The 21,937-nt window shown below is 43.1% G+C and overlaps 1 protein-coding gene across 1 annotated transcript in view; it reads left to right on the forward strand.

Annotated features, from left to right (window-relative positions):
- LOC311105670 (cell adhesion molecule 1-like) overlaps positions 1-21,937 on the forward strand; it is a gene marked incomplete at both ends in the record, with an annotated part of 135,695 nt that overhangs the window by 88,243 nt on the left and 25,515 nt on the right. The window contains 2 exons of the mRNA XM_084147885.1: positions 14,083-14,229; positions 20,197-20,349. Coding sequence (XP_084004011.1) covers positions 14,083-14,229; positions 20,197-20,349 — 300 coding nt within the window. The remainder of the gene's footprint in view (positions 1-14,082; positions 14,230-20,196; positions 20,350-21,937) is intronic.

Consider the following 21,937-nt stretch of genomic DNA (forward strand, 5'->3'; position numbering starts at 1 on the left):
AGAGAGAGAGAGAGAGAGAGAGAGAGAGAGAGAGAGAGAGAGAGAGAGAGGAGAGAGAGAGAGAGAGAGATGTTGTTGGGATAAGTAATCATCCATACATACAATTAATGATATGCCATAACCAAGGTCACCAGAAATGCCCACCTATGGTGAATGTATTTAATGTATCTGTCTCTTTGTAATACAGATCCTCGATGTCATAGCATGCTCAGTTGTTAGCCTCACAATAGCTGACTGGATTTTTAAAACAGTTAGATACACATTTTGTAAAGTTGTCTCAAAACTCAAATCTCACGGCTTCATAGCCATACTCCATCCCAATGCACACTTTTTGAGCAGACAGAGGTATCAAATAGCAATACCCTATGAGATGGCTTTGTGTTTTCCATAAATGAGGCGGGGGAGCGTCTTGCCTGAGGCCCCAGTGGTTTAATGTTCTGTGAGAGATTCCAGACAGTGAGTGGTGGTGCAGCAGCTGCCTCCTGACACCTCTCCAGCCCTCTTACCTCCCTGACCCATCTCCAGCCCCTCTTACCTCCCTGACCCATCTCCAGCCCTCTTACCTCCCTGACCCATCTCCAGCCCTCTTACCTCCCTGACCCATCTCCAGCCCTCTTACCTCCCTGACCCATCTCCAGCCCTCTTACCTCCCTGACCCATCTCCAGCCCTCTTACCTCCCTGACCCATCTCCAGCCCCTCTTACCTCCCTGACCCATCTCCAGCCCCTCTTACCTCCCTGACCCATCTCCAGCCCCTCTTACCTCCCTGACCCATCTCCAGCCCTCTTACCTCCCTGACCCATCTCCAGCCCTCTTACCTCCCTGACCCATCTCCAGCCCCTCTTACCTCCCTGACCCATCTCCAGCCCCTCTTACCTCCCTGACCCATCTCCAGCCCTCTTACCTCCCTGACCCATCTCCAGCCCTCTTACCTCCCTGACCCATCTCCAGCCCTCTTACCTCCCTGACCCATCTCCAGCCCCTCTTACCTCCCTGACCCATCTCCAGCCCCTCTTACCTCCCTGACCCATCTCCAGCCCCTCTTACCTCCCTGACCCATCTCCAGCCCTCTTACCTCCCTGACCCATCTCCAGCCCTCTTACCTCCCTGACCCATCTCCAGCCCCTCTTACCTCCCTGACCCATCTCCAGCCCCTCTTACCTCCCTGACCCATCTCCAGCCCCTCTTACCTCCCTGACCCATCTCCAGCCCTCTTACCTCCCTGACCCATCTCCAGCCCCTCTTACCTCCCTGACCCATCTCCAGCCCCTCTTACCTCCCTGACCCATCTCCAGCCCCTCTTACCTCCCTGACCCATCTCCAGCCCCTCTTACCTCCCTGACCCATCTCCAGCCCCTCTTACCTCCCTGACCCATCTCCAGCCCTCTTACCTCCCTGACCCATCTCCAGCCCCTCTTACCTCCCTGACCCATCTCCAGCCCTCTTACCTCCCTGACCCATCTCCAGCCCCTCTTACCTCCCTGACCCATCTCCAGCCCCTCTTACCTCCCTGACCCATCTCCAGCCCTCTTACCTCCATGACCCATCTCCAGCCCCTCTTACCTCCCTGACCCATCTCCAGCCCTCTTACCTCCCTGACCCATCTCCAGCCCCTCTTACCTCCCTGACCCATCTCCAGCCCTCTTACCTCCCTGACCCATCTCCAGCCCTCTTACCTTCCTGACCCATCTCCAGCCCTCTTACCTCCCTGACCCATCTCCAGCCCTCTTACCTCCCTGACCCATCTCTCCCTGCTGGACAGGCTGTGGAGATGACAGGCCTGTCAGAGGCTTCTACTGATGTCCTAATTACCCCCCAACACACATTCACATACACATGCATGTACACACATGAACCAACACAAGAATATGCACGCGTTCATGTACACACACACACCTGCATACATACACACACACACACACACACTCACACACACACATATGCACGCAAGCACACACACACACACACACACACACACACACATCCCAACCTGTCCCGTCAGGCGTCAGCACAACGTTTGTATGCCCCATGCATGGCACCACATTAGATGAAGGGGAACAATGTCCCCAAAACTAAAAAAAAAGAGGCAATGATTACACCCGTATAAGACTCTCTCCAAGTTTTGATTTTAAAAAGCTGCATGTGAGTACAATGCAATCAGAGGCGAGCTGTGCATTGAGTCAGAGCTTTGTGTGCTCTCCAGTGGAATTAACACTAACGCTCCTGCTGCCGCCTCGCCTCCACCTGAGACCGGGTTGAAAAGAAGCAGGGCTCTGTGTGATCTCTCTCTCTGGAGCGAGATGGAAGACAGGGCTTTAGCTGAACAGACACCGTGAATAAGATGTGACGTGTCTCACAGCCATGGTTTAAGCATTCACTATGATCTGTTTCTCTCTAAACCTGTGTGGTTTGTGGGTGCATACATCGCCTATTGTAACGGCAGCCTTGAAGTCAGTGCTAACCCAACCATTCGTGCTAGCATAACACAATGCAGAATCATGCTTATACTGATATTGGTTGGTTTGTTCAAAACCTTTGAACCCCTTTAAATCTATTTTGGATGACTGTGGGAGGCTGAGGTGTCACTGTTGTTGTATAATGCCTAAGGTTCAAACACCAGAGTGACTTTGAAGTGTCATGGTGACATAGCGATAGTTTGTTGCTTTGTTGGTTTCTTTGTTAATTTTTTTATGAATAAAGGATGCCAGTATTCTGCACAGATATATAGCACAGTGCTGTACAACTGGCAGAGAAAGCATTGTATATGTGACGTGTTTTAGAGTGAGAGATGGCAGTTGGCAGGGCTGCTGGGCATCCAGTCAGATTCTGTATCTCTGACAAAACCACGGACAGTGAGTGGCACCTGAGACAAGTAGTGGCAGAGTTCTCTGTCAGCTTCTATGTTTTATTTTGATGAACACATTACTTTAGTGTTACAGAAAGGACTTGAAGTTCTGAATGAAGAGCTTATAAACACGTATTGCAAATGCTTTCAGACAAACATGATGCAATCTTTGCAAGATCCTCACATACTTCAGCCTCCTTACCAACTAGCCCTTGAATACCAGAAACTCACACTGTGAACTCACCATGGGAGAGTACTGTTCAATCCCTCTGAATTGTTAGTTAGTTATCTCTAACGTGTCAGGCTTTAACTCTGTGTGTGTGTGTGCGCACGTCTGCTCGCGTAGTCGTGTGTGTGTGTGTGTGTGTGTGTGTGTACGTGTGTGCGTGCATACGTGTGTGTGTGTGCTTGTGTGCTTGTGCTCAGGGGTTTGCTAAAGGCCCATGTTAATATTCTGAGCATTGAATCAGCCATATCCAGTGAGAGGTTGTCATGTCTGAGCTCCAGTGTCTGTTTGTATGTTCCATCAATAGGGTGCAGTTAAACCTCCTCTGGCCATCGGAAAACTGTTTGAATGGGGATACATACAGAATCCTCATTGACTACAGTATATCGAAGGAACAGCCTATAGATGTATTAACATGTTTCTGTCTGCCACGGAGAGGAATTAGCCCGAGCATTCCCTGTGGTGTTATAGGCAAGTGTTTTCACAGATATTCCACAGGCAACCAGATACCTGGATTAAGCCATATCTAAGAAAACAGTGGAAGAAAAGAGCAGCTCTCTGTTTAGCTATACAGTGACTTGCGAAAGTATTCAACCCCCTTGGCATTTTTCCTATTTTGTTGCATTACAACCTGGAATTAAAAATGATTTTTGGGGGGTTTGTATCATTTGATTTACACAACATTGAAGATGCAAAATATTTTTTATTGTGAAACAAACAAGAAATAAGACAAAAAAAAACAGAAAACTTGAGCGTGCAAGTCAATACTTTGTAGAGCCACCTTTTTCAGCAATTACAGCTGCAAGTCTCTTGGGGTATGTCTCTATAAGCTTGGCACATCTAACCACTGGGATTTTTGCCCATTCTTCAAGGCAAAACTGCTCCAGCTCCTTCAAGTTGGATGGGTTCCGCTGGTGTACAGCAATCTTTAAGTCATAACACAGATTCTCAGTTGGATTGAGGCTGGGCTTTGACGAGGCCATTCCAAGACATTTAAATGTTTCCCCTTGAACCACTCAAGTGTTGCTTTAGCGCCATCCATCATTCCTTCAATTCTGACCAGTTTCCCAGTCCCTGCTGATGAAAAACATCCCCACAGCATGATGCTGCCACCACCATACTTCACTGTGGGGATGGTGTTCTCGGGGTGATGAGAGGTGTTGGGTTTGCGCCAGACATAACTTTTTCCTTGATGGCCAAAAAGCTGAATTTTAGTCTCATCTGACCAGAGTACCTTCTTCCATATGTTTGGGGAGTCTCCCACATGGCTTTTGGTGAACACCAAAACGTGTTTGCTTATTTTTTTCTTTAAGCAATGGCTTTTTTCTGACCAATCTTCCGTAAAGCCTAGCTCTGTGGAGTGTAAGGCTTAAAGTGGTCCTATGGACAGATACTTCAATCTCCGCTGTGGAGCTTTGCAGCTCCTTCAGGGTTATCTTTGGTCTCTTTGTTGCCTCTCTGATTAATGCCCTCCTTGCCTGGTACGTGAGTTTTGGTGGGCGGCCCTCTCTTTGCAGGTTTGTTGTGATGCCATATTCTTTCCATTTTTTAATAATGGATTCAATGGTGCTCCGTGGGATGTTCAAAGTTTCTGATATTTTTTTATAACCCAACCCTGATCTGTACTTCTCCACAACTTTGTCCCTGACCTGTTTGGAGAGCTCCTTGGTCTTCATGGTGTCGCTTGCTTGGTGGTGCCCCTTGCTTAGTGGTGTTGCAGACTCTGGGGCCTTTCAGAACAGGTGTATATATACTGAGATCATGTGACAGATCATGTGACACTTAGATTGCACACAGGTGGACTTTATTTAGCTAATTATGTGACTTCTGAAGGTAATTGGTTGCACCAGATCTTATTTAAGGCTTCATAGCAAAGGGGGTGAATAAATATGCACGCACCACTTTTCCGTTATTTATTTTGTATAATTTTTTGAAACAAGTTATTTTTTTCATTTCACTTCACCAATTTGGAGAGCTCTTTGGTCTTCGTGGTGCTGCTTGCTTGATGGTGCCCCTTGGTTAGTGGTGTTGCAGACTCTGGGGCCTTTCAGAAGAGGTGTACAAGTCAGAAGTTTACATACACATGCACATCATGGGAAAATCAAAAGAAATCAGCCAAGACCTCAGAAAAAAAATTGTAGACCTCCACAAGTCTGGTTCATCCTTGGGAGCAATTTCCAAATGCCTGAAGGTACCACGTTCATCTGTACAGACAATAGTACGCAAGTATAAACACCATGGGAACACACAGCCGTCATACCGCTCAGGAAGGAGACGCGTTCTGTCTCCTAGAGATGAACGTACTTTGGTGCGAAAAGTGAAAATCAATACCAGAACAACAGCAAAGGACCTTGTGAAGATGCTGGAGGAAACAGGTACAAAAGTATCTATATCCACAGTAAAACGAGTCCTATATCGACATAACCTGAAAGGCCTCTCAGCAAGGAAGAAGCCACTGCTCCAAAACCGCCATAGAAAAGCCAGACTACGGTTTGCAACTGCACATGGGGACAAAGATCGTACTTTTTGGAGAAATATCCTCTGGTCTGATGAAACAAAAATATAACTGTTTGGCCATAATGACCATCGTTATGTTTGGAGGATAAAGGGGTAGGCTTGCAAGCCGAAGAACACCATCCGAACCGTGAAGCATGGGGGTGGCAGCATCATGCTGTGGGGGTGCTTTGCTGCAGGAGGGACTGGTGCACTTCACAAAATAGATGGCATCATGAGGAAGGAAAATTATGTGGATATATTGAAGCAACATCTCAAGACATCAGTCAGGAAGTTAAAGCTTGGTCGCAAATGGGTCTTCCAAATGGACAATGACCCCAAGCATACTTCCAATGTTGTGGCAAAATGGCTTAAGGACAACAAAGTCAAGGTATTGGAGTGGCCATCACAAAGCCCTGACCTCAATCCTATAGAAAATGTGTGGGCAGAACTGAAAAAGCGTGTGCGAGCAAGGAGGCCTACAAACCTGACTCAGTTACACCAGCTCTGTCAGGAGGAATGGGCCAAATTTCACCCAACTTATTATGGGAAGCTTGTGGAAGGCTACCCGAAACGTTTGACCCAAGTTAAACAATTTAAAGGCAATGCTACCAAATACTAATTGATGAAAGAAATAAAAGCTGAAGTAAATCATTCTCTCTACTATTATTTTGACATTTCACATTCTTAAAATAAAGTGGTGATCCTAACTGACCTAAGACAGGGATTTTTACTAGGATTAAATGTCAGGAATTGTGAAAAACTGAGTTGAAATGTATTTGGCTAAGGTGTATGTAAACTTCCGACTTCAACTGTATATATACTGAGATCATGTGACAGATCATGTGACACTTAGATGTGACATGTGACTTCTGAAGATTATTGGTTGCACCAGATCTTATTTAGGGGCTTCATAGCAAAGGGGCTGAGTACATATGCACGCGCCACTTTTCCTTTTGTTATTTTTTATAATTTTTTGAAACAAGTTATTTTTTTCATTTCACTTCACCAATTTTGACTATTTTGTGTATGTCCATTACATTAAATACCCTCCAAAGTCCATTTAAATTACAGGTTGTAATGCAACAAAATAGGAAAAACGCCAAGGGGGATGAATACTTTTGCAAGGCAGTGTAGCTGCTCTTGACACCTCTTTCTACACCTTCCTCTAAAGCGCTCTGCTGCAGGCAACTACAGTATACAGATAGCTGGAGTGTCACATTTTGTCCAGTGTTTGCACAGTGTACTACACTGAGTGAACAGCCTCAATTCGTCGGGGCATGGTCTCTACAATGTGTCAAAAGCATTCCACAAGGATGCTGTCCCATGTTGATTTAACAAGTGACATCAATAAGGGATCATAACTTTCATCTGGATTTACCTGGTCAGTCTATGTCATGGAAAGAGCAGTTGTCCATAATGTTTTGTAGTGTATATTATGGTATTTGACTTGAGGCTGAGACAAATATGACATGAACTCAGCATGAGTGAGAGTGGTTACTACAGTAATATGACATTCAAATCCCAGATTGAATGTACAGTATTTCAATTCTTTAAAGCTGTTTATTTGTAGAATATCCACCCCTAAAAGTAAGCACAGGAGCTTGTGAGCAGTAGTTGTGGCTAGACACTGGCTAGAACACAAATACTAGAGGTCACTGAAGGTAACTGGACAGTGTTCTGACTTCTGAGAAGAGGTCTTAAACCATCTGATGGCTTGCTGTTTGGAAAATGATGACCACAGTGACCAATCTGTGTTCCTTGGGTCTACTCAGCAGGTGCTGGCTTTTCCATCAAATGTCCTTTAAGAAAAAGGTCTGCATCCCTCCTCCCAACCTTTTAATTAAATGAAAGCACAGTGGGACACACTCACACACACACACGCCAGAAGCTGAGTCACTGAGGAGAGGAGACTGCCTGGGCCGCACAGCATCCCAGCATCCTCCTCCTGCTGTCTCCACACATGCGGTGTGAACACACACATGGATAACATGCGATAAGCTGCAGATCATGGCCGGAAATAAGGAGGCCCATACATTTAATGACACCATGACAGCATAGAGAGGGAATGTTACCTTTCCGCAACTGCTATTACCCAGCAGCCTGGAAAGAGAGGCTGATCTCCTCCACCCTCACAGAGAGAGACCGTCTCCAGAGATATCAGTCTGGCTCACAGAGTGTACTGCAGCTCTGTGGATTCACCAAGATACTAGTATTGTCTGAAAGCATGAACATACTATCTAATGCTCAGATAGTTTGTAGATTCTACTATCTGTCAGGTAATACACTACAAAGAACACTCGCTAACTATCATTCTTATTCATACAACAGCATATCAGACATCTGTAGATTCTGTCTAAGTACAATAAAGTACAGAAGTCTAAGGCATATGGGTTGGAAGAGGAGGAGAGCAGGCCCAGACAAGGACAGGCTTTATTTGGAGGACAGTTGGCCTGTCTGGCCTCATCCTCTATGACTGACAGATTGCGCTGGAGGCTGCCACTTGCAGGGAATAGCATCACACGCATTTCCCCAGAAATCTGTCTATCAGTGCTGTCTAAGCAGAGCAACAGCCATGACATCTAATCACAGCCTGGCTGGCACCTCATAACTCCTGCCTAATGTGCTCCAGGTACAGGGGAGTATAGGGGATGGGGGTAACAGGGGGGCGTAGGGGACAAGAGACAGGTCCTGTCTGTGGCTGTACACTTTGCCCCATTAATACAGTTTTAAACTAGGCTGAGAATATGCGATATATTACATGCTCACTCCTCATACTGTAACAGAAATGCAGCATTTTCAGTGGACTTTCTGTACGATTTGTAATCTGAGATGTACCTTTATTATTATGTGCTGGTTTGTGATTTGTCTCCTGTGGGGATTCCTGCCAGGCTGAGAGAGCACAACACGGACATGCCTTCCATTCAGGTTAGGTCAAAGATGGTAACTCAGGCAAGAAGACTAGTGTGTGCATGCTTGCTCTTTACGAAATGGTCCAATTTGATGTTAGCCTCCTTAATAGGCTTACTGTGACATACAGTGCCTTGCAAAAGTATTCATCCCACATGTCGTTTTTCCTATTTTGTTGCATTACAACCTATAATTTAAATTGATTTTTATTTGGATTTCATGTAATGGACATACACAAAATAGTCCAAATTGGTGAAGTGAAATGATAAAAATAACTTGTTTCAAAAAAATTATACAAAATAAATAACGGAAAAGTGGTGCGTGCATATGTATTCACCCCCTTTGCTATGAAGCCCCTAAATAAGATCTGGTGCAACCAATTACCTTCAGATGTCACATAATTAGTTAAATAAAGTCCACATCTGTGCAATCTAAGTGTCACATGATCTGTCACATGATCTCAGTATATATACACCTGTTCTGAAAGGCCCCAGAGTCTGCAACACTACTAAGCAAGGGGCACCACCAAGCAAGCGGCACCATGAAGACCAAGGAGCTTTCCAAACAGGTCAGGGACAAAGTTGTGGAGAAGTACAGATCAGGGTTGGGTTATAACAAAATATCAGAAACTTTGAACATCCCACGGATCACCATTATTAAAAAATGGAAAGAATATGGCACCACATCAAACCTGCCGAGAGAGGGCCACCCTCCAAAACTCTCGGACCAGGCAAGGAGGGCATTAATCAGAGAGACAACAAAGAGACCAAAGATAACCCTGAAGGAGCTGCAAAGCTCCACAGCGGAGATTGGAGTATCTGTCCATAGGACCACTTTAAGCCGTACACTCCACAGAGCTGGGCTTTATGGAAGAGTGGCCAGAAAAAAGCCATTGCTTTAAGAAAAAAATAAGCAAACACGTTTGGTGTTCGCCAAAAGCCATGTGGGAGACTCCCCAAACATATGGAAGAAGGTACTCTGGTCAGATGAGACTAAAATTGAGCTTTTTGGCCATCAAGGAAAACGCTATGTCTGGCGCAAACCCAACACCTCTCATCACACCGAGAACACCATCCCTACAGTGAAGCATGGTGGTGGCAGCATCATCGGCAGGGACTGGGTCAGAATTGAAGGAATGATGGATGGTACTAAATACAGGGAAATTCTTGAGGGAAACCTGTTTCAGTCTTCCAGAGATTTGAGACTGGGACAGAGGTTCACCTTCCAGCAGGACAATGACCCCAAGCATACTACTAAAGCAACACTCGAGTGGTTTAAGGGGAAACATTTAAATGTCTTGGAATGGCCTAGTCAAAGCCCAGACCTTAATCCAATTGAGAATCTGTGGTATTACTTAAAGATTGCTGTACACCAGCGGAACCCATCCAACATGAAGGAGCTGGAGCAGTTTTGCCTTGAAGAATGGGCAAAAATCCCAGTGGCTAGATGTGCCAAGCTTATAGAGACATACCCCAAGAGACTTGCAGCTGTAATCACTGCAAAAGGTGGCTCTACAAAGTATTGACTTTGGGGGGTTCAATAGTTATGCACGCTCAAGTTTTCTGTTTTTTTGTCTTATTTCTTGTTTGTTTCACAATAACAAATATTTTGCATTTTCAAAGTGGTATGCATGTTGTGTAAATCAAATGATACAAACCCCCCAAAGATCCATTTTAATTCCAGGTTGTAATGCAACAAAATAGGAAAAATGCCAAGGGGGGTGAATACTTTCGCAAGCCACTGTATCAAGCTGTGATGTTACAAATAGGATGCAGATAAGACTATGCAGTCAGTGGAGTTGTTTTATGAATGTCAGTTGGTCTGTGTGTGTGAATGATGGTAGCTATCCTCTGGGTAGGGTCCCATGGTGCTGCTCTGAGCCCACTCAGAGCGGTGCTGTGAGTCCAGGATGCCCAGGGTGGTGCCGTGGGGAGTTGGGAACATGCCAGTCTCCCTTGGCCTGCTGGTGTGAGATGCCAGTCTCGGGTGACTGGCCACTGTTCCGAGCGGGCAAATTCCGGTGTGCCCCAGGGCTCTCAGGGGACCTTCACTAGGCAGAGGCTGCTCTACCCCTGGGCTGGCAGGAATCTCAAACAGAGAGTGGCTGGGAAAAACAAGTCCACAGATAGCTAACTAGCTACCCTTGAGCTGTTCCATATTAATATCCCCCAACCGACTGAAACTTTACAGTGGTTATAAAAGAGGCGCTGAAAAGTTTGAACTTTTTTGTGTGGTGTTGTAAAGCTATACACTCTCAAATACTCAATCACTTTCTGGAAAGTATATTGGAATTTTCCGTATTGGATTTTTCAGTTGACACACTTTCGGGATTTATGCCAGTCTCTAAAATTAAAGAGAGGAAGCGCTTAAACCAGTGGATTATGACTCATCCTAAATGAAATGAGTTTTGACAGAGTTACCTTCCGTGTGTGAATTATGAATGAATGTGTCCGTCTTATCATGAATATGGGCCTCTGCTTACAATTGTTCTGTCTTTCTTCTTTCCTTTTGTCTCCTCCTCCTTCTCTTCTGCTGCAACAGGAGCCGCTGAGACCTTGTCAGGTACTTTTTATTTTCCTCTAATGTTCATCTGACGATGTCTGATGCCATTTACTCCACCTGCTCTTTATTGATTTGTGTAAAGCATCGAGTTGTGTGTTCATGTGCTGTGCAATGTCTACAATCCTATGTCAATCTACTGCCAATGTGATTGAATTTGTATAGCACAGCTATTGTACATAGAGACCATTTCAACTAAGACTATGTCAGATGATGGCAGCGTACATTCTACATTCCCTGTTGTTAATGGCTACTGTCACTATGTTTACTGTTTGTGCATTCTATTGTTGTCTATGTCTAGTGTTCTATTGGTTGACCCATGACTGGTATGTACAAAGTGACTATGGTAGCCTACACTAAACCAAAGGTAAACAATCTGTATTGTGAAAGCCCATGTCTACCACTACTATAAGCTAGAAGCTCCCCTTGTCTTTCTGTCACAACGAGCACAAAGAGCCTCTAACCTGCCAATACAGTGGAACATGAGATTGAGCAGTCCCCAACATTGATCTGCAGTGAATTTGGCACAATCTGCAGAACATAATAGAGTACAGGAGGGCTGCTTTTCCGATGGGAAATTTCTCCGTACATCTCTATTCAGACAAAGCCTTGTCAAAGCAGCATCAGACATCTGACATCACATCAGAAACATGATTAAACTTGAGTGAGAGATTGTCTTCAGAGATAAAAGAGATTACATTAGAAGGCCAAAAACTTTAGAAACCCTGCTACGATGCAGAGAAGCCTTGAAACAGTGAAGCACTAATAATGCCCAATGATATGATGGCTTTTTACTCACAGATGTCCTTGAAAGAGCTTCCCTTCTTAGAGAGCAGGGCTTAATGACAGAGCTGGAGATGTATGTAGCTCATAAGGCAGTGAATAGTAGTGTGAGAAAGAGAGCTATTTTCATTCTTAATGACTGTGGAATGATCCTGGTTCCTCTTTGAAAAGGACAGGGCCGCTCCAGACATCGGTGACTCAAGGGAGAGGAATCAGGGGCCTGGCGCTGTCCTGCTTTCCACTGCCCCTTTCATGTCTTTTGGTGAGAAAATAAAAAGTTCAAAGAAAAAAGGAATTTAAATCAAAAGGTGCCCTTTCCTAACTTGATTTCGCCCTACTTCTAAAAGTTAGCAGCAGGGTTTCTTCTCGGTGTCTTGCGTTATGAGCTACTTGTTGATGGGGGCCATGTCAGACCGCTGCTGTAACATCCCGGCGTTGAGTTCACAGACCTTTGAAGGCCCTGTAATTAATTATCTTTGACTGTGTCATTCAGTGTATTCTGATGGAGGAACAGGAGGGCAGTCATGTGTGACAATACTGGCGCTTTGCACTCTGAGACAGCTGCTAGAATGATTGTGAATTTATCAGCCAGTCATCTGCGCCCTGCCTCGCCTCAGCCCACCTCTATCTCTCTCTCAACTTTGCTTTGAGGCTCCTTTGTGTTGCTGTTTTGACTGCCAGCTATATTACTTTAACAAAACCTAAATAAAAACAGACATCAAAACACTTCAAACTGTTTTGGGCTCCTCTGCTGGGGTAGGCCTACTTACTATAAGTATGTCAGAGCTGCTTTTGGGGTTTCAGTCAGACACACTCAAATTAATTACACACTTCCACATTCCAACATTGGAGCACACTTAATAAACAAGAATTTGATTGTGTTATAATTAGTTAATTATGGACCAGGTAGTTGAAAACAGAGGCTTTTCTAATGATAAAAAAAGATGGATTTCTCAAACATCACAGATACTCAATTAAGACAGTTTAAAAACAGCACACTTTAATGGAGTATAAAAAAAGTATTTCCTTACGATAGGATAACACTCAGATACCTCAAGATACTACCTATTTAGTACAGAATGTACTGTACTCTGCTCAATATCAATGTCCATTTTCAGTCATCAACACCCTGTGTTGTGTGTGCTTGATGAACCAATATCTGTGGTGTGGAATGAAATGGATGTTCATTGCTACGGACAGGTCTTAGGTGTATTTCTCCACAGGAGGTTAATTTCTAGCTGGTCGCTGCATTCTCTCAGCTCATTTGAATCCTGTTAGTTTGGCTGTCTATTCCCATTTTCTCTATCTGAAAATGCCCGGTTTGGAGGTGTCACGACTCAGGCATGCAAATGTAGTTTGGATGTTTTCTTCTGGCTGTTGCTGGGAGTCTTGTTCCTCTCCTGTTGCTAATCCGAGGCGTTTAAAAGCATTCTCCATTCTTCTTCTTATGCCATTTGGCTCCTGCCGGATAAATATAGCACAAGGTGACTTTTGATTTACCACCTCCCTCACCTGGAAGGCTGAAAACAAAAACATTTTCTTTGTGAAAACCAAATGGATGCTTGGTTTCTGGCTTTAATGATGAGGACATGACCATGCAGGCAGGCACAGGTGTGGCTATACTCAGTCAGTGGCTGACTCAGTGGCTGACTCGGCTGTGGTTCCTAAGAGATGGAGACTAAAGCCCTGTGCTCACAGACTCAGATGGAGAGCTAAAATTCAGCTCTCTCTCTCTCTCTCTCTCTCTCTCTCTCTCTCTCTCTCTCTCTCTCTCTCTCTCTCTCTCTCTCTCTCTCTCTCTCTCTCTCTCTCTCTCTCTCTCTCTCTCTCTCTCTCTCTCTCTCTCTCTCTCTCTCTCTGTCTCTCTGTCTCTCTGTGTGTGTGTGAGGTAGTGCTCACAGCCCATCTGGCAGAGAGTCACAGGACCCACTCTGAGCTGAGAAATCAATAACGCCAACCAGTGCACTGGGCCCTTCTACTGTATTAGGAGGATTAGGAATGTGGCTGCAAGTAAAGCCAACATACATCTATAGCGGTCAGGCTGTGTTCACATCTCTGTGGGTGTGCTGTAGTATTATGCTGTTCAATGTCGTGGTCTGTAATGGTGCCTATGTTGTTACGTGTTTATGTGTGTCTCAATCCAAAAATTATTAACATTACACAATGGAAAAAAAACACTACGAAATAAAAGCAGTGATCAGAATGGCAGTAATTCTAGACGTTTCATAGGTTTTACTCCTCCTCTTGTCCATCTGTCTGTGTCCAGTTGAAGGTCAAAACCTGGAGACTGATAATGTGTCAGTGATCGAGGGGGAGATGGCGACCATCAGCTGCAGGGTGAAGAACAATGATGACTCAGTCATCCAGCTCCTCAACCCCAACAGACAGACCATCTACTTCAAAGACGTCAGACGTAAGTGCTGCTCATAGAGATCCTATTAAATTACTAGAGGGGTCAGCCATCTTGGTCAGTGAGAAATCCAAAACCAGTTTATTTGGAATGAATGGCAGTAGAGGCAAACAGTGCCTTGCAAAAGTATTCATCCCCCTTGGCGTTATTCCTATTTTGTTGCATTACAACCTGTAATTTAAATGGATTTTTATTTGGATATCATGTAATGGACATACACAAAATAGTCCAAATTGGTGAAGTGAAATGTAAAAAATAACTTGTTTCAAAAAATTATACAAAATAAATAACGGAAAAGTAGTGCGTGCATATGTGTTCACCCCCTTTGCTATGTAGCCCCTAAATAAGATCTGGTGCAACCAATTACCTTCAGAAGTCACATAATTAGTTCAATAAAGTCCACCTGTGTGCAATCTAAGTGTCACATGATCTGTCACATGATCTCAGTATATATACACCTGTTCTGAAAGGCCCCAGAGTTTGCAACACCACTAAGCAAGGGGCACCACCAAGCAAGCGGCACCATGAAGACCAAGGAGCTCTCCAAACAGGTCAGGGACAAAGTTGTGGAGAAGTACAGATCAGGGTTGGGTTATAAAAGAATATCAGAAACTTTGAACATCCCACGGAGCACCATTAAATCCATTATAAAAAAATTAAAGAATATGGCACCACAACAAACCTGCCAAGAGAGGGCTGCCCACCAAAACTCACGGACCAGGCAAGGAGGGCATTAATCAGAGAGGCAACAAAGAGACCAAAGATAACACCATGTGGGAGACTCCCCAAACATATGGAAGAAGGTACTCTGGTCAGATGAGACTAAAATTGAGCTTTTTGGCCATCAAGGAAAACGCTATGTCTGGCGCAAACCCAACACCTCTCATCACCCCGAGAACACCATCCCCAATGTTTTTCATCGGCAGGGACTGGGAAACTGGTCAGAATTGAAGGAATGATGGATGGTACTAAATACAGGGAAATTCTTGAGGGAAACTTGTTTCAGTCTTCCAGAGATTTGAGACAGGGATGGAGGTTTACCTTCCAGCAGGACAATGACCCTAAGCATACTGCTAAAGCAACACTTGAGTGGTTTAAGGGGAAACATTTAAATGTATTGGAATGGCCTAGTCAAAGCCCAGACCTCAATCCAATTGAGAATCTGTGGTATGATTTAAAGATTGCTGTACACCAGCGGAACCCATCCAACTTGAAGGAACTGGAGCAGTTTTGCCTTGAAGAATGGGCAAAGATCCCAGTGGCTAGATGTGCCAAGCTTATAGAGACATACCCCAAGAGACTTGCATGTGTAATTGCTGCAAAAGGTGGCTCTACAAAGTATTAACTTTGGAGGGTTGAATAGTTATGCACACTCAAGTTTTCTGTTTTTTTGTTTTATTTCTTGTTTGTTTCACAATAACAAATATTTTGCATCTTCCAAGTGGTATGCATGTTGTGTAAATCAAATTATACAAACCCCCCAAAAATCCATTTTAATTCCAGGTTGTAAGGCAACAAAATAGGAAAAATGCCAAGGGGGGTGAATACTTTCGCAAGCCGCTCTAGGTGATGCATTTCCTGCTTTTACTTATGCAGGAAAATAAAAGTAAGGCATGTGATGTATAAATTGTGTAATGGAATTGTTATTGTCATATAATTATAAATACCGTTTATATGGGTTTTATATACATTTGCATCAATAGCTAAAATATATGTAAACAGACCATAAATGTCTCAGATTTAGTTTTCTTGAAAAGCTGTGAGTGCTATTATATGATACAATATCAGTACTTGTTGCATTTACAACTTGTCTAAGTCCTGTCATCAACTGATTGGAGCCAGTGTATGGCTGTGGATTCACTGCTTTGTTTGAATGGAATGTTGGAATATTGGCAGTTAAAAACCAAATCTCTATTTGTGATGTAAATGGAATGTTATAGAAGGTTCCACACTTTTTTTGTGATTTTACATGTTTTTGAGAAACTTACCCCAAACAGCAAATCACTTCCTCATCCTCATTGTGCAGTATAAGGGCCCTGAAAAACATGAACAAAGGTTCCAAAAACACCCAAACACATCCTTTTAGAAACGGCAAAGCTCTCAGTATAGTGATGCAGGTCTTTAGATGTTGTTCACATGAAATTGGGTCATTCTGAACTTTATCCGCAATGTTATATTCCCATTTGCTCGACTCAAGCCGTTTCCCCTATCCAGCTGTTCCATTTTCCATGTAGCCTGCTGCTGCATGTAACTGCCAAAATAAAGGAAACACCACCATAAAGTGTCTAAATAAGGCATTGGGCCACCACGAGCCGCCAGAACAGCTTCAATGCGCCTTGGCATATATTCTACAAGTGTCTGAAACGTCCTGGGTGGAAGCACCCCATGCTTTCAATATACTTTGTATCCCTCATTTACTCACGTGTTTCCTTTACTTTGGCAGTTACATGTAGAATGGACGGAGATGTATCTTTCGAGTCGCAACAAAATGGAATATAACATTGCGGATAAAGTTTGGAATGACACAATTTCATATGTACAACATCTAAAGTCCTTTGTTCATGTTTTTTCATACTACACAACAAGGATAAGGAAGTGATTTGCTGTTTGGGGTAAGTTTATCAAAAACATATGAAATCACAAAAAAAGGTGTCTGGACCCTCCTATAACATGCCATTTACATCCAAAATATAGATTTGGTTGTGAAAAAGGAAACTAATCATTTAATTTGAAAAATTTATGGAATCATTCCTCTAAAACGGTATGGCAAGTTAGCTAACACATCCATTCTAGTATTCTATGGTGCTGCTTCACTGGACACATCCCCATCATACTTGATACTCTCAACAGGAAGAACATCACTGGACACTCTGCCATTATACTGACCATTTCATTAGACACATTTCCAACAGATAACATACAGGTTATCTCCCTCATGAACCATATCTCAGGGTCTCTTGTAGTAAAATAAATCACTCTTTAAGGTTTTGGCAGTTTATCACAACTCATCCGTTATGATGCTATTGATGATGGCTTCATATTTCAAGGACTAGAGTACAGTACTGATATAAATGGGATGCTTTCTGTCCTTGACTTATTGGTTCATTGGCCATTGAGTAGATTTATTGATAATTTTGTTCATGCAATTTCAAGATAATCTCTTAGATTAGGAATCTAAAGAGAATCTAAGATTAGGACAATGTTTATGCATGAGCATATGGCTTCCTCTAGGTTCAAACTGAGTTTGCATGAGTTTCGCTTGTTTGTGTCTTGGATTGGAGCCAGCCTTCAAGGTGATATGAGAAACACTTCTTCTTGTTTTCATATTTCATCTCCATCCAAAATTATTTCACAAGTCTGAGTGGTACCCAGATTGGTGTTCTAAATTTCCCACTGTATGGCAGAAAGTTACAGAAGGTTGAGTGTACATCTCTGTCATGTTTGTATTGCTAATGTCATTTATGTGTTTTACCGCATTAAAGGAGAGATTAAAATAAAGATAACACAATGACACTCGTGACAGCCTTGAACGTAACAAAAATAGAAGGGTGTGTGATCTACCAAATCTGTGTTTGAAAGAGCTCCTATAACATCATCACGCTGGCCTCACATGTTTTCTGTCTTTTCTCTATTTAGTCTCATATTCCACACAGCCTCTTGAACAGTTAGTCATTTTACCACTTATCCCATTTCAAGGCCAACTCACACTGGCAGCAATGAAAATGGTTGAAGTGCAATAGTCAAGTGTTATTACAGAAACAGTTGGGTATCAGTAAATTGGCTGGAGTTAGTATCAGATATGAGTCAGAGCTCTGATCATATCTAACTGCTGCTCCCGGTTGAACATTGCCCCTGCAGAGGAGCCTGGTAAATCCCAGGGCAGCAGGTCTATTCTGGGCTGGGCTCCCAGAAGGCTGTGTTCTGTGGGGACCCCCCTCTGACTAGTGGCATTGTTACCTGTCACCAGGGCCTCTCTCTACAGAGCCAGCCCTTTGTGTATGAGGAGGAAAACAACCGTGACACACAGTCACACAGGGAAAATAACAGACAAACACAGATACAGACACTTACACAAAACACTCTACCAGGAAAATAATACTGAACATTTACCGTAGGGCTACACATACCCTATCAAATCTACAAACACACTAGCTTTCCCCCTCTGCTTCTTTTGGTTTAAATACCATAGAGTTGGTCAACAGAGCTATCAAATCCACTCACTGTCAACCACGTGGGAAGTTACTGTTCCAGTGCTACTAACACAGTAACACTATCCCTGAACCTGATGCTAGAGACCCAATGTCAAGGCTTTTGCTGCTGCTTCATGTATTTGGTCCAGCGCGCCAATACTTAGGGATCGAGGAAACAAACCACTAACTAATACGATTTTAAAGGGGAAGCAATAACGAGAGGGTACTTAACAGAGCAAAATACTTCATTGTGGCCAACTTTATGGATGTCATCATCAATTCATGTTGGTGTCATCATCAACCTTTATAGCTCACATACATTACATTACACCTTCAGTTGACGTAGAGGGCAATGATCCAACATTACTTATTGATTGTATTTTTTACTCCTCTGAGCTTTTTTTACAGTGCAACCCTGATGTTAGCTACAGCCTCTTTATAATCTCAACACACTTGAGTAATCCCCTGTCAATGAACATTCTGCTTCATGTCAACTAATTCCTTCCTAGCAAGGCCTTTGACTCTCAAAGCTACGCCGAGGCTCATCGCTATCCTTTGAGGAGAGACTTCCAAAGACTCCTCAAATTATGAGACAGGATTGGGAATGATGTCTCATATAGGAAGATGCTCAAAGGCCTCTGTAATGATCAAGATGCTGCCTGACATAGAGCTATGACAGGAACGAACACTCCTCATGTTTTAAAGATAGACTGAATAGATTGAGTTCTTTAGCTCTGCGCTTATAGAAGACCTGATAAGGAATGGGTAGGTCAAAACATCATTACACTCTCTAAGGAATCATCTGGGGGCATTTATGTAAAACAGTGTTCAAGTGGGGGGTTAACTGACGTGGAAAAATATGTAGCTAAATGTAAGATGTTAAGCCAGGTTGCCACACTCAAAGCTAACTCGAGCAACACCACTCTTCTATGGCACGCCAGTCTAAACTACAGATTTTTGTTCAAAACAGCTACTTTTTTATTTAGTATGGACCTCTAGTTCTTGCTACCTCAGAACCGTGATTTAATTCATAATGTATGTTACAGTACTTCTCCTTTTCCAGAATATGTGAGGTCGATGCGTTCATTCGTGACCAGCAGTAGACCATTTTGACATCCCATCTTGTTAGTCTTCATGAGCACTTCTCCTATTTTCCTGCCCTGGAAGTGCTCTGTAGACTGGAGAGATGAAATGGTTTATAAATCAACTTTTATGAATCATTCTGAAACTCACTTTTCTTTTTAGAGACCTGGGTTGTAATGCTGAGGCTTTTTACCATTTAGGAGGCTTTTTTCAGCATAACTACTAGCTATATGAATACAGACCAAATACTTTTACTGCACTATTTCAGTATTTCTCTCTGTTCTCTCTGTTTGTTCTCTCTCGCTCTCTTTCTGTTTATCTCTTTCTGTTTCTCTCTCTCTTTCTGTTTCTCTCTCTCTTTCTGTTTCTCTCTCTCTCTGTTTTTCTCTCTCTGTTTCTCTCTCTGTGTTTCTCTCTCTTTCTGTTTCTCTCTCTTTCTGTTTCTCTCTCTCTCTTTTTCTCTCTCTTTCTGTTTCTCTCGCTTTCTGTTTCTCTCTCTCTGTTTCTCTCTCTTTCTCTCTCTTTCTGTTTCTCTCTCTTTCTGTTTCTCTCTCTTTCTGTTTCTCTCTCTCTGTTTCTCTATCTTTCTGTTTCTCTCTCTCTCACACACACACATACCACAAACACACACACACACACACACGCGTGTGTGTATCTCCCCATCCTAACTGTCTGTCTGGTGTCTGTATTTCCTCAGCCCTGAAGGACAGCCGGTTCCAGCTGGTGAATTTCTCCGACAACGAGCTGCGGGTGTCTCTGTCCAACGTGTCTCTCTCAGATGAGGGACGCTATGTGTGCCAGCTCTACACAGACCCTCCTCAGGAGGCCTACGCAGACATCACTGTGCTGGGTAGGTTTTACACACACATGCCTAAACTCACATGCATGAATGTACGCCTGCATGTATACACAAATAACGTACACACACACATGACACTATGTATGTACACAACATATTATGTATGCACATTACATGGTGCCATATTCATAACTTAGACATTGCTTTCTACCACACTCTCACACATCCTATATAAACTGAATATACAATTATTTCAATTGATGTATTTTCTTGATTAATCTTATATTGAGTCCCATCCTATATAAACTGAATATACAATTATTTCAATTGATGTATTTTCTTGATTAATCTTATATTGAGTTCCACTGTAACAAAATGTAGCCAATTAGGCTCTTACAGTGCTCAATAGCATGGTAATGAATATGAACAGATGCTGCTATGGATAACAGAATAGATCTATCTCAGACTGGCTTGTCTTTGGCAGCTTTGTTGACTTCTGACTGTTGACTGTGTGAATCCTACTGAATGTTAACTTGGCTGCTCTAAATAGTTCCCTATTGAGAGTCAGCTGTGACAAACAGTGGAGCTACGGCGTGAAATTACACTAATACTACAGCTGTATTATACTTGCAGACATCCTGGGGGATTGAAAAGGAATTAAGTACACTTCAAAGTATTTACTCTACTTTTAGAAATTAAATCTAGTAGCAAAAAGTGTGAACTAAGGGTGATTTTTAGGAGCTCTTGAAACATAATATCTTTCTGAATTTTCTACAAGTGTCTCAGACTGGCAGTTTCTCTATTTGAGAGAGTGGCGGTTCTTGTACTTCAATGAGAAATGTAGTTCAGCTGAAGAAATAATCAAGGTTGGACGTACTTAGCTTGTGTTCATTGGTCATGCTACTATATATGTTTTGTTTCCAAATCAAATCAAATTTTATTTGTCACATGCACCGAATACAACAGGTATAGACCTTACAGTGAAATGCTTATCTACAAGCCCTTAACATCAAAAAGAAGAAAATAGAAAATAACAAATAATTAAAGAGCAACAATAAAATAACAGTAACGAGGCTATATACAGGGGGTACCGGTACAGAGTCAATGTGGGGGGGGAAATTGAGGGTAAATTGAAATGATAGCCTATAGCATAGTGAAACAGGACATTATAGTCTATAGCATAGTGGAACAGGACATTATAGCCTATAGCATAGTGAAACAGGACATTATAGCCTGTAGCATAGTGGAACAGGACATTATAGCCTGTAGCATAGTGGAACAGGGCATTATAGCCTGTAGCATAGTGGAACAGGACATTATAGCCTGTAGCATAGTGGAACAGGACATTATAGTCTATAGCATAGTGAAACAGGACATTATAGCCTGTAGCATAGTGGAACAGGACATTATAGCCTGTAGCATAGTGGAACAGGGCATTATAGCCTGTAGCATAGTGGAACAGGACATTATAGCCTGTAGCATAGTGGAACAGGACATTATAGCCTGTAGCATAGTGGAACAGGGCATTATAGCCTGTAGCATAGTGGAACAGGACATTATAGCCTGTAGCATAGTGGAACAGGACATTATAGCCTGTAGCATAGTGGAACAGGACATTATAGCCTGTAGCATAGTGGAA

Source organism: Coregonus lavaretus, assembly GCF_964263955.1.
Source record: "Coregonus lavaretus genome assembly, chromosome: 30".
In the NCBI taxonomy this organism is placed as follows: Eukaryota; Metazoa; Chordata; class Actinopteri; order Salmoniformes; family Salmonidae; genus Coregonus; species Coregonus lavaretus.